The following is a 13,011-nucleotide window of genomic DNA, read 5'->3' as shown; positions in this document are numbered from 1 at the left end:
CAGGTTGTGGTTAGTAAAACTAGCAGCTTGGCTCTATATATGTATTATGATAGGATATGTTATGTTACATATAAAGTTTGGTCATTTACTGTGCGAACAGTTGTGTATCTTCAGAAGCGTCTCCATTTTATAGCAATTGACAAATTTTGAGTACTGAGAGTCCTCAGAAAGAACTAGATACCACTTGTGTGTCTCAGCAAATGTCCACACTTGAAATCTGTCATTACGACTTGTTGTTAGTTTGTTACCTAATATCACCTTTGTACCAAAGGCTATAACTTGCAATACTGTATGCTCCACTAGGAGGCTTGACTTAATAATAGACTTTCAGTCAATAGCCAACTCTTCAGTCAATATTGTAAATACAGCATAAATAAGTTACTGACATATTGGTGTCTCATGCCTAAAAAGCTTTTATAGAAGCTGCCATTGTACAGGTTACACTCTGCATGTGTGCTGGGTATGACCTGAAGTACAGCCTCTCATTTTAACCATCACTAATTTTACACATTCATCCAGATCCTTGATTGGCTCTTCTCCATAGCAAACCTTTTAACATGCTAAACTATTTGAAAACAAATATACATATATAATCTATGACTGTCACTGGTGGTGATCATTGGGTTAACACCAGAGGAGAGACACTCACTGTTGAATTATTTGGGGGTAACAAAGGATTTGAATTAAATATATTGAAGATTGTAGTAATCCTTAAAGTAGTAAGAACTGGCCAATAAGTTGTCTTCAAGTTCATTAATGGGATAAGAACTAGAACACTGATGTTACATTCCCTCATTATATAGTGACATATGGTGACTAGGAGAGTACACTAGTTGTTAGAAATACTGTAAGTAGATTTAATTAAAAAAAGAGGTAATATCCTTTTAATCATGAATGTATCTGGAAGTGAAATATTAATGACACCTCTTAATCAGAGTAACATTAATAATGTGTTTAATGATGTTTCGCTGTTTATTTCCAGGTGCTATTTACTAACCTGCCTGTAGTCCATGTATATGCAGTGAGCACCACAGGCCCTGCAGACCCCAAGAAACAGCTGAACAGCCTCTACACCTGCCCAGTGTATAAGAAGCCGCGTAGGACTGATCTCACTTACATTTTCTCACTCTTCCTGAGAACTGTGTTTTTGCCCGACCACTGGACAATGAGGGGTGTTGCTCTGCTTTGTGACAATAAATAAATAAGCATTGGTGATAGAATATTTAAGAACACATCACAACTAAACTTTAGCAGGCAATGGTATAAGAACTCCCAAAACATTACTATACTGGTCTTAGGCTTATACTTTCTTTTCTGCTGTCTACGGCATTGCAGAAAACATGAATTTATAGAACCTGACCTCCAAACCTGTAACTGTAACATGTAGACTACACCTTATAGAAAACTTACATTGGAGTGCTGCACAGTGTCACTAAATATCACTAATGCTGCACATACATCAGTTACCATCCTAGTGCCGCACATAAATGTAATGCACAATATGAAATTACACTATAATGGGAATAGTAATTGGGTGACATTTAGGGCCAAATGTAATAGGGCGAGAGATTAGAAAATATGAGAGTTTAGCAGTAAATTCTCACGTTGGTGGAGTTTTATCTTGAAAATGGGAAACATCTGGATGAGAGTTTAAATCGTGAGAGTTTTTTGAGTCTAAAACATGGGAGTTTGCTCTTTGCTTTATTCTCGCACTCTATAACATTGGCTGAGTTTAGAAAGTGTGAGAGGTTACTGCTAAACTCTCATATTTACTATACTGTGACCCTATTACATTTGGCTATTAGTATCTTTCAGGATCTGACGGCAGATGTCACGTTTATTCTGTACAAGTTGTTTCTGGATCTTTGCTTGTTTTGATAAGTGCCTATTAAACATTTACTTAAAACATTGTGTCATTTTTGTACTGTGTCCTATATATAGTTTGAAAATTAAAGTGTTTGTTTTATTTTTTTTACGAAAATATATTTAATTTTGAATTTGGATACATTGCACTGCATACATTTGATGTAATGAGGAACGCTGAGAGGGGGGAAAGTACATAGTATCCAGGCCCGGGCTTGTCAGGCAGGTGTAACCTCCCACCCAAGTTGGTATAGCTTCTTCAAAGGCCTTCATCCCAGGACTGGGGCCCTTCCTAGCTCTTGGTGGCCCTTGATACAATTTTAAATACCGTAGAGCAAGTGGAATGCATAAAATTATGGATGCAACCTAACATATATTTTTGAGTTCCACGGTATTATGATATACTGCCTATAGAATAGTTGCAACCACAGTAAAGATATGGCAGTCATTGCAATCACCTTGTTGATGATGCCTGTTGTTTAAGTATAACTGTTTAAATATATAAAAAGAAATGTGCCCCACGCCAACACAGTAACCAGCAGCAGTGCCTCTAGCGTGGACTGATGTGGATTACAGCTTTGATATTTATTACAGTAATGGGACTCAAAGCCCATATCAGGGCTGCCAGTACCACAGAAAATGCTGACATGCACAGGGACAGACAGTGGTAAGACTCCCAGCAAGTGATAAGATGATTGTTAATTATAGCCTAATATGTAAAAATACAGATGTGAAAGCAGGTGCGTATGTACAAATATTTTTTTCTTTATAGACATCCAAGTCTTTAATAGTAGGCAGCATACTGTCTGACCCCAATACAATTACTTCCTTAGGAACTATGTCTCACTGAGGAGCAGATCTTTCTTGTCTGGCTGACTCATGCATGCCCTTGAAAATAGGTTTAGCACATCTTGAATAAGCCTTCAATATACAGCCTACAGATTTAAAGAATATACCATATTGTTTTATCTTCTCCATAATAACTTTATATTTTTGATCTAGCCCATCGCATGGCATGCTGAGTTGAATCAAATAGCTGTGAGCCTGTTGATTTGCGGCTTACACATATTGCATGGGCAGCTTTCTGTATCTTTGTGCAAACTCGTTTTCTCAGTAAAGTAATTGTTAGGCTTTATAAACCTTTAATGGAATGATCAAGAAAATTGGTCAGTATTTATTAACAGTTATTCATATAGTACTCTCATCTTACCAGATAGGGATCGCCCCAGCATCCACAACCATCAGGCAGAGCTGACCTACAGCAGTTCCTAAGAGTGGCAGGAGAACAGCCCGAGTGCCGACATCCCGTACCCATTCTATATTGCACATATAGCAATAAAACGAAGAAACAAAATCTCACGGATGAACAATCTATCAATATTATAAAAATTAATACACAGTTTAAGGCTGTGATTGAATATTTAAATAGGTTGGATGACCTTGGCTATAATATGAAGAAGAAACTGCGCTTGGGATGGTAAATGTAAGAAATCTATATATTTAATTATTTGATAACTAATTATTGGACGCAAAATATCTATATTTAGTGTATCCTGCATACAATTAGAACAAGAAAATAAATATAAATAATATAATGTAAATTTAAAAAAAAAATGTAAACAAATATTAAATTAAAAGTTCAATAGCGAACAAGTATAAACTGAATATACTGCAAAGCTAATTACAAAAGTTCTCCAGAAGACCAATTTTGTTCCAGCCCTTTATTAGTATAACTCTAAGGCACCATCCAAAAGTCAATTAGTTGTCAAAAACTCCATAATTAGTATATTCCCTAAAGATGATCTCCAGAGTGGATATGTGTTCCAAATTTAGTATCAGGTTCCAATTAATATCATGCAGTGAACGTATGCATGTTAATCCTCTATGCCAAAATCCAGACTGCAGCCGTTTGAGTAAGAACTGACAGTGAAGCATTTACTAAATCTTGAGTCACACTGTGTAGCTCCATACATATTGTTACCCGCATAATGGGCCACTGGGTTGGTGAAATGTTGGTTATTATGACTACATGGAGTTGTCCGCTTGATTAAGTCATAAGCGGGGCCGCTTCCTGAGGTGATGGGTGATGGGCCAGTGTAGCACTGGCTTGCGGAGCCGGTTCTTTAGCAGCAAGGGGGTGTGTCACTTCTTTGATTGGCTACTGATGTGTTTCATCACTCCTCTGAAATATTGTCTATGGACAACTCATACCTCTCTGTCTGTTAATAACCAGTCTTGTTTTATTATTGTTTTGTTCCCAAATGTAATATAAATAGATGTTAATAATACAGGTTGAGTCTCCCATATCCAAATATTCCGAAATACGGAATATTTTTAGCATGACTGAGAAAGTGAAACCTTTGCTTTCTGATGGTTTAATGTACACAAACTTTGTTTAAAGCACAAATTATTACAAATATAGTATAAAATAACCTTCAGGCTGTGTGTATAAGGTATATATGAAACATAAGTGAATTTCATTTATGTACACAAACTTTTTTTGATGCACAAAATTATTAAAAGTATTGTATAAAATTACCTTCAGGCTATGTGTATAAGGTGTATATAAAACTTAAATGCTTTCTGTGTTTAGATTTGGGTCACAATCCCAAGATATTTCATTATTTTATGCAAATATTCCAAAATACAGAATATTCCGATAACCAAAATACCCCTGGTCCCAAGCATTTTGGATATGGGAGACTCAACCTGTAATAATATAACATTGCAGAAGAGCACTTCTCCTAAAGGTCAAGATGATCTGATTTAGGAGACTTCACCTGCAGCATTAACCAACAAAAACAAACTGGAAGAAGCAAAACTGTTATACAGTATAATACTTACAGCACTCAACACTTCTGCTAAAGGGCATGTCAATCAAGATAAAGAAACCTCAGCAAACTTTAGATTTCTGTTTCTCTGTTGGTGTTTCAAAGATTCTTGTTTGCGTGTTCATCGACTTCCACTTTGTTCCTGACCATTATCCTTCTGCAACGCATCTACTTCCAGAGCTTGGCATGTCTCTTCTAATTACCCAGCCCAGTGGTTCTATCATGGTGCAACCGTCACTTTAAGGAAGCTTATAGGAGTTCCAACTAGGAGACATTAACACACAACATGCCATCTGCTTTATTTTCAAGATATGGAGGATAATATGCAAGGCATGACTACCCAGTGGCAGGCTCGTAAGACCATGGGGTGGATGTACTAAGCCTTGGAGAGAGATAAAGTAACAGCCAATCAGCTCCTGTCATGTTACAGTCTGTGTTTGTAATACGACAGTTAGGAGCTGATTGGTTGGTACTCTATCTCTCCACTTTCTCGCTCCAAGGCTTAGTGCATCTACTCCCATTATATTAAAATTTAACAAGACCTGTTCTTCTAATTCTCATGAGCAGTGCACTCTCTGTGTTGCCTGCGCTTTCTCTGGCAATCACATCTGTGCTTGTTCTCTTTTTATCTATAAATTGTATTTTGCATGATTTGCCTTACAAATAAACAAGCCCAATATTTTAGATCCCCAAGAGTGCAAACTGTATATTATAGGTGGTATTCCTGATGGCCTTGCACATGACGGGCCTAGTTCAGAGTCGCATGCAATGTAGTTGTGCCATTCTTTTTGCTACTGCGCAAAAAAATCTAAAAACTCCTACAGGGCAGATGCTACACAGTGTGTACACACAAAGGCATTATTGTGATTGAGACGCATGGTAACAAATGTCTTGAAAAAGTGCTGGGCGTTCCTGGGTGTTGACAGGGAGGTGGCTAATCAGACTCATGGAGATCATCCGTCTTATGGGTGTGTTATGGGAATGTCGTGAGTATCAGGTCTTGCACATTCATATGCATGGATGTACACCAGGGCAGTGGCGTCACGATGGGGGTGCGGGCCACACCCGAATGTCACCCGCCGAGGGGTGACACCAAGGTGCAGACTCCCCCTCACTAACAGGAGCCAGGTGCTGCATTGTAGTATTAAGTGCAGCACTTGGCTCCTGGCACTGAGGGAGCCGACACTGTACACGGGGCAGTCCGCACCTCCAGCACCCCCCCCATGGTAAAATGAATGGGAGTCGGGACTACGGAGCTCGTGTCGCGTGGCCACACCCCCTGTCTGCGAGGCCTTGCCCCCTTTTCAGTGGCACACAGCATCCCCTTCCCCACACCAGGTGACACTGCGGGGAGGGATACCACTGCATCAGGGAAGGACTTTGTAGCAGGATTTGCATAAAGTTGTAGATGGTTGACCACCAAAAGACAAGGACGTGCCTGTGTCCTCCTCTGAATCATGTTTGAAGACAAACATCTCTTTTATAGTCCAGCTGACCTACCAAGATGCTGCAATGAACTTAACTTTTCAAAACTACTGGCCATTGACTAGTCTGCAACATATGGGCACTTTTACCTCATACTTTACAATGGCAAACTGAACCATGCAACCTCAATACTATCAGAGTTGCATACACACTAGAGATGTGCACCTTCCCCTGTGTTTTGGTTATGGATCTGTATTAACTTTGTGTTTTGTATTCTGTTTTCATTTTGACAAAACCATCCTCATGTGTTGTGGTTTTGGATCTGTATTTTTAAAATTGATAAAAACTGCTAATATCACATAGTTTGTGCCTTTTCTTGTTCATAGAGTATTATTGACATAATTAACATTAATTTCCAGTCATTTTCAGTCAATTTTGACCACCTCACAGCTCACAATATTGTTTTTATCTAGTTTAGTCTAAAGGCTGCAGCAAGCTGACTGGTTACTAAGCAAAAGAGCAGCGGCACAAACACGGCAGTTTATAGCACATCTATGACACATTGCTACACAGCAGTGGCAGAAAAGAAAAGTGGTGCAAGATGGAATTGTTGGATATTGTAAAGGACATGCACAGTTTAACAAACCAAGCACTTCAGTGACACTGCCACTTTTGTGGCTGAATTGCTTGGTTTGTATGGGCCCTCACATAACAAGCTACCAATCGGCTTAAGGCAGCTAAGCTAACAGGGCTGTCAATGATGTATCCCTAAAGCAGCAAGATTTCATCCTCACCCTCATCAGAGCCTCCAAATTGCCTTTTTTCCTTCCAGTACTCAAAGGGACTCTGGGCCTGATTCAGACCCACTCGCAAGTGCTGAGCGCTCGCAAGCGGGTTGATGGTGCCCAAGTGCGCATGCACACGACGGAGGCGGCTCCATCATGCGTAAGCGTGAGACCCAAATAACGATGGCCAAGCCATCGTTAAGGGTCTCGCACCAAAGGGGGCGTGCTGTCGATGGTGATTGACAGCACGCCCCCTTTGGTGGGCGTGCCCGGGACGTGGCTGCCCAGACGGAGGCATTCCCATGTTCCCAGTGGGCTGTCAAAGTCATAATAATCTTTTGTTTGCCCAGTTCCACTTGTCCACATATCTGTGGTTAAGTGGACAGTGAGTACAATGGCATTTTTTAGGCCAATAATTAGTTTTTTTTTTAATGTCCTGGTATAGCTGAGGAATTGCTTGTCTGGTAAAATGGAACCGAGATGGAATTTGGTAGCAGGGACACAGGACCTAAATTAACTGTATAAAACCACTGCATTAATTGCGGACATGGGATGCAGATCTAATACCAGCATAGCCGTCATAGCATCAGTGATCCGCTGTGCAACTGGGTGACAGCTGTCATACTTGCATCCTCTCGCAATGGATTATTTTAAAGTCAATTATTGTTTGAAACTACTAGTAGTTTCCTTGGTCCCCTTCTGGGATGAAGATCCACCTCCAACAGCTGCAGTAGGCCTAGCGCTGAAGGAATCTGATGAGGAATCCTGAATAGGGGTGCAGTCACTTAGCCTTAACCTGGATGCAGAACTACCTCTGATCATTAGAGAGGATAATGATGATGAAGATGTTGGCGCCGGCAGTGGAGATTGCAGGTGCTGGGATCTAGCTGAGGGAAGGGAGCTAGCTGATGCTGGACTGTCTGTTTCTGATTTTCACAAAATCTTTCCATGAACTCACTGCAAATGATGTAACAGGAAGGAGGTTCTCAAATGGTTAAGGTCCCTACCTCTACTTACTGTAGCTTTACAAATGCTACAGATGGCTAGACAGGTGTTATCAGGATTTGGGTAAAAATAATTGCACACATAGAGGTGTATTTTTTGGTCTTATGCCCAGGCATGACAATGGCCTTCTTCTTATTAAGGGCGAGAACAGCTTACACTGGTGCCTTAGTTACACAAACACCATCCTCCTCAGGGCTGGCTCCAGCTACACAAATATCCCCCTCATCTTCTTGCACTTCTATGGTAGCATCCTTAATTTATATGTCAACATGTTGACTTGTGCTGCTCATCCCCATATTTGCAGAGGGTACAGAAATGGTGTAAGGGAGGCTTCTCTATGGGTACAGTATCAGAAAGGTCAGGCTCACACATAGCACTCGTGGATACACTTAGGGGTACATTTACTAAGCTGAGAGTTTGGGAGAGTTTGCAAACTCTGGAGTTTGGGCATTTTTTCCTACTCTCAAATTTACTAATGTCAAACTCAGGAGAGAGATCTCCTTTGCTATGGGAAAATACTGGAGAGTTAGCAAACTCTCTACAATTCACCATTGGCAAAACTTGAGAGCCTTTTCACTGGTGAAGATAGGATTCTGGAATTTACCAAGCAGAGATTTTCAAAACTCTCATGAGATGGGCAAACTCTCCTGTAAAAACTTGTGAAAAAAATACACCTGCCTGTAATCTGAGAGTTTGGCAGAAACATACACAGATCGCTGTGATCCATGTATGTTTCTGCCTGTAAATATAGAAAATAAATGTAAATATCCGAAAAAAAAATGATATAGGTTCCTCCCCCTGAAGCTTAACCAGCCTCAGGCTTGCCAGGCTGTCCTGGTTTCTAAGATTACGGGGAACAAAATGTGTAGGGTCCCCCGTAATTTAGAAACCAACATCAGGTTGCAGGGACAGTCCTGATTTTAAATATAGGGGGGGGGAATTGCATAGGGTCCCCCCTATATTTAAAACCAGCACCAGACCCAAAACGGCTGGACTGTAATGCCACAGCCCGGAGACCCTTTCACCGGGGCTCCAGGTCCAAAGCATTAGCAGCCCAAGCCGGGGATCTCAGGGGCGGTGGGTTCCCCCCCAAAAAGAGGTCCCCACTCTACTTTAACCCCAGGCTTGGTCTGAAGCCTGGGGCTCTTCCCCGCACCCCTGGAGCGTTGGGTATGGGGTAATAAAGTGGGGATACTTAAGTAAACTATTGTATTTTACAGTGGGACTACAGGTGCCAGCATGCCTGCCCTTTGGCACTTGTGGAACTACAAGTGCCAGCAGACGGGTGGCACCTGTACCCCCACTCTACAATAAATAGTTAAATAAACACAAAACACACACCGTTCAAAGTATAACTTTATTACACACACCAGGGCCGAAATAAGGATTTTTGGCACCAGGGGCAAGACAGTAATATGGCGCCCCCCCTGCCCATCATAAAATGGCCTTTTCTGACATAATTAATATTTTTAAGGGATGTATATTAAATTTAAGTTTTCTTAAATAAAACCTATCAAATGTCCAAATTATTTTATTAAAATTACAAATTTCGACAGGCTAAATCGGGGGGTACCATAGTGAACCCCCATGTCAAAGCATCTTTTGGGGGGTGTCAGGCTGATTTCCCTAAATGTGACATGACTTTCCGCTTGTTTACGTTTCGCCGGGTCCCGTTTTTGCGCACTTTCAAATTGAATACGGGGTAAAGCGGGCACGCGAGTGATACTTTTCTGCCTCCAATACAGGCGAAGTAGGTGAAAAGTCCGGGATGCGGAAAAGTATCGCGGCTCGGCTCAAATTGAATACGGCTCTAAATATATATCTATATAAACTTGAAATTTCAGTTTATTATTCTTGTTTCTATATAGTCAGAGGGGTCCGGCACACTCATAAACAAAATGACTGGCCCGGTGCCTTCACAATGCGATCACGCATACATACAAGTGCAGAAGTGCGGCACTCACAGCAATTGGAATAGAATAATTAGCACATACACAGGGTGTTTTTCATCGTTTAAATCTATTGATTTTCTTAAGGAAATATTTCCTAAAGAAAATCAATAGATTGAAATGTTGAAACACACCCTGTGTATGTGCTAATTATTCTATTACAATTGCTGTGAGTGCCGCACTTCTGGACTGTATATATAGATATATGGAGCTATATATATATATATATATATATATATATATATACAGATCTATATATATATATATATATATATATATATATATGGTTTGTCCCCTGTCCAAACCATATATATATATATATATATATATCTATGTATATACATATATATATATATATATATAATTTATATAGATATAGGTAATATATAGTCACATTAATAAGTTAACGTGGGGTGTTTATAACTGGGTATGTAGTGGGCTGCTGGGCAGATATGAGGCACACTTACACTGTCACTTGACACTTGGCTAGACAGTGAAAAGGCCCCGCCCCCTAGCTCACAGTCATTGTCTTGCGGGATGATGACATCATCATCTCACGAGACTCTGACTGTGTAGTTGTTCCTCGGCGGCTGCTACATAGTACAAGGAACAGCTGAGCCGCCGAGTATCCAGTTTAAGTGCGTGGCGGTGCAAAGCAGGTTTGGTGGCCACGGGGCAGGTGACAGCCGAGTATCCCAGTGTAAGTGCGACTATCCTGGATTAAGTGCGGGGCGGTGTACAGTAGGTTTGGTGGCCACAGGGGTGACCTCTCATGCCGCCCGCCCCTGCCGGATATCGGTGCCTGAATAATCCGGCACCCGGTGCACGTGCACCTGCAGCCCCCCCTAGTTGCGGCCCTGCACACACCTACTCATTCACATATACTTACCTATACCAGATGTTTCTGTCCCCTTCTCCAGTAGAATCCATGTTGACTGGCCATGCAAAAAAGATTTCATACTCACCTATATCCTGACGCTGGTCTCCGCAGTAATCCATGGACTTTTGAAAACAAAAAAATGATCTTACCGCACCACGCACCGGTTATCAGTATGTGTGTTGCCACACATACTGATACCTCCCGAATGCCAGCTGACGGGACTGCACGGGCTTTGCAAGTCCCGCCAGCCAATCAGCGGCCGCGCTGACTGTAGGCGGCCACTGATTGGCTCCGGCTACTGACAGCTTTTTTTTTTTTTTTTTACAGTAATGAACTTGTGGTCTATTTAGACCACAAAGCTGATCACAGTGGCTGGCTCCTGGCTCTGCTCTACCTGTCAGAGCAGGGCAGGAGTCGGGGAACCGGGGAAAGCACCAATAACGCCATCTGGGCAGATCACATTTCTCATTACAAGTATGGGAAATGCGATCTGCTTACAAAAAATATGTGAATTGAAGGGATTGGAATAATTTTTCATGAAAACTACTCCAATTGCCCTTTAATAAATTTATGTGATACTAAAATAATGTTAAAAGGGTGTGAAAACACCCATTTTCACATTATTTTAGTAAAAATGATGTTAATAAATTTGCCCCTAAATGACTGGGACGTAACAGCTGGATCTGGTGTCCACAGTTATAGAGATATCAGGTGGGCAGTTTTTGTTGACGGGTGGGATTATAATATGAATAATCTGATATATTCTGTATCAAAGTCATGAAAATGTTAAAAAAATTATAATGTATAAGAAAATGGAGTCTATGGGGCATATTCAATTGAGCGCAAGGTTTAGCGATGAAAAAACCTCGTGCCCCTCGCGCCCAATTTTGGATTACCGCGGGTATGCGCACTGCCGATATCCACAGTATCCAATTTAAAAAAAGTGGTCGCGGGGTTTTCAGAGCTGAAAACCCCACACAGTGTGAAAGAAAAAATTCTACACTTGCCCGGGGGTCTTGGCAGCTTCCGGTGGCCTCCCCTCCATCTTCTCACTGGAGAGGGGGCTGCTGGGAGTCCCGGGAGCTGCTGATGGACATAGACACTGGGGGGGCATACACTTCGGGGGTCACACACACACAACACTCATACACACACACACTCACTCATACACACTTAAAAACTAACAAACACTCACACACTATCATACCCTGCTGCGCTGGATGCAGAAGACAGCGCTGCAGATGGTAAGTAATTATGGACTAATTAAGCTAATTGGAAACTTCCAATTGCTTAATTAGTCCTCAGGGGGGTGCCGCCGGGGTCCCAGATCAAGTCCTGCTGAGATTTCCTAAAATTAACGATTTTAGGAAAAAGCATACTTGCTCTGGAGGTGCAGGGAAAAAAACCTCCCGGCTGTCAAAAAAGGAAAAAAACATGCACCTAATTGAATAGCAAAAATCCCGCACCTACAGAAAAAACCTTGCAGGTGCGGGATTTTTGCTTTTCTCGCCCCCAATTGAATATGCCCCTAAGCTCAGGGCCGAAACTAGTATTTTGGTCACCAGGGGCAAGACACCCCCCGCCCATCACAAGATGGCCTTTTCTGACATAAATTTAATATCCATCTATCTATAAATATATATATTAATATGGATATATATCTATATATGGATAGAGGGTCCAGGAAAGAGGTGACAAGGCCAAGACAGAACAGACGGGACAGCAGAAAGGGGTAACAGGGACAGGAAAGAGGTGACAAGGCCAGGAAAGAGGGGATAGAGCCAGGGCTGAGGTGTCAGGACAGAGGTGACGGGACCAGGGCAGAAGTGACAGGACAGGAAAGAGGTGACAGAACAAAGAGGGCAGGACAGAGGTGAGAGGTCCAGGACAGGGGAGACAGCAAAAGGACCGAGACAGGACAGTGCCAGGACTGAACCCCTCACCTTATTGGGCTCACTTGACACATTCCCTTCCCTTAGTGAGCACACTTAACAATCATCCCCTTTTTACTGGGCACACATAGCAACCCCTCATTTAGTTTGCCCTTACTAGGCAAACTTATCCCTTGGGTACACTTACCCCCACCATCTGGGCACACATAGCAACCCCTCTCTCAATAGCCACGTTTAGCACCCCCCTACCCTTCCATTGCTGGGTACACTTAGCCCCCCACCCTCTCCTCCATACTGGGCACTTAGAACCCCCCTCCACCTTCCTGGACAAATTTATAACCCCTCCACCCTTGCCAGGAGACTTGCCTCCATTATCCTTTC

The 13,011-nt window shown here is 41.9% G+C and overlaps 1 protein-coding gene across 1 annotated transcript in view; it reads left to right on the top strand.

The window, feature by feature from the left end:
• The window catches only part of LOC148519646 (dynein axonemal heavy chain 5-like), a 449,515-nt gene extending 447,609 nt beyond the window's left edge, over positions 1-1,906 (top strand). The window contains exon 76 of the mRNA XM_088476296.1: positions 983-1,906. Within this exon, the coding sequence (XP_088332422.1) occupies positions 983-1,201 (219 nt within the window). The 3' untranslated portion in view covers positions 1,202-1,906. The remainder of the gene's footprint in view (positions 1-982) is intronic.
• Positions 1,907-13,011: the final 11,105 nt, after the last annotated feature.

This window comes from Taudactylus pleione, unplaced genomic scaffold (assembly GCF_031769625.1).
Source record: "Taudactylus pleione unplaced genomic scaffold, aTauple2 ptg000186l, whole genome shotgun sequence".
In the NCBI taxonomy this organism is placed as follows: domain Eukaryota; kingdom Metazoa; phylum Chordata; class Amphibia; order Anura; family Myobatrachidae; genus Taudactylus; species Taudactylus pleione.
The sequence above is the reverse complement of the archived record's forward strand: the minus strand, read 5'-3'. Positions and strand labels throughout refer to the sequence as shown.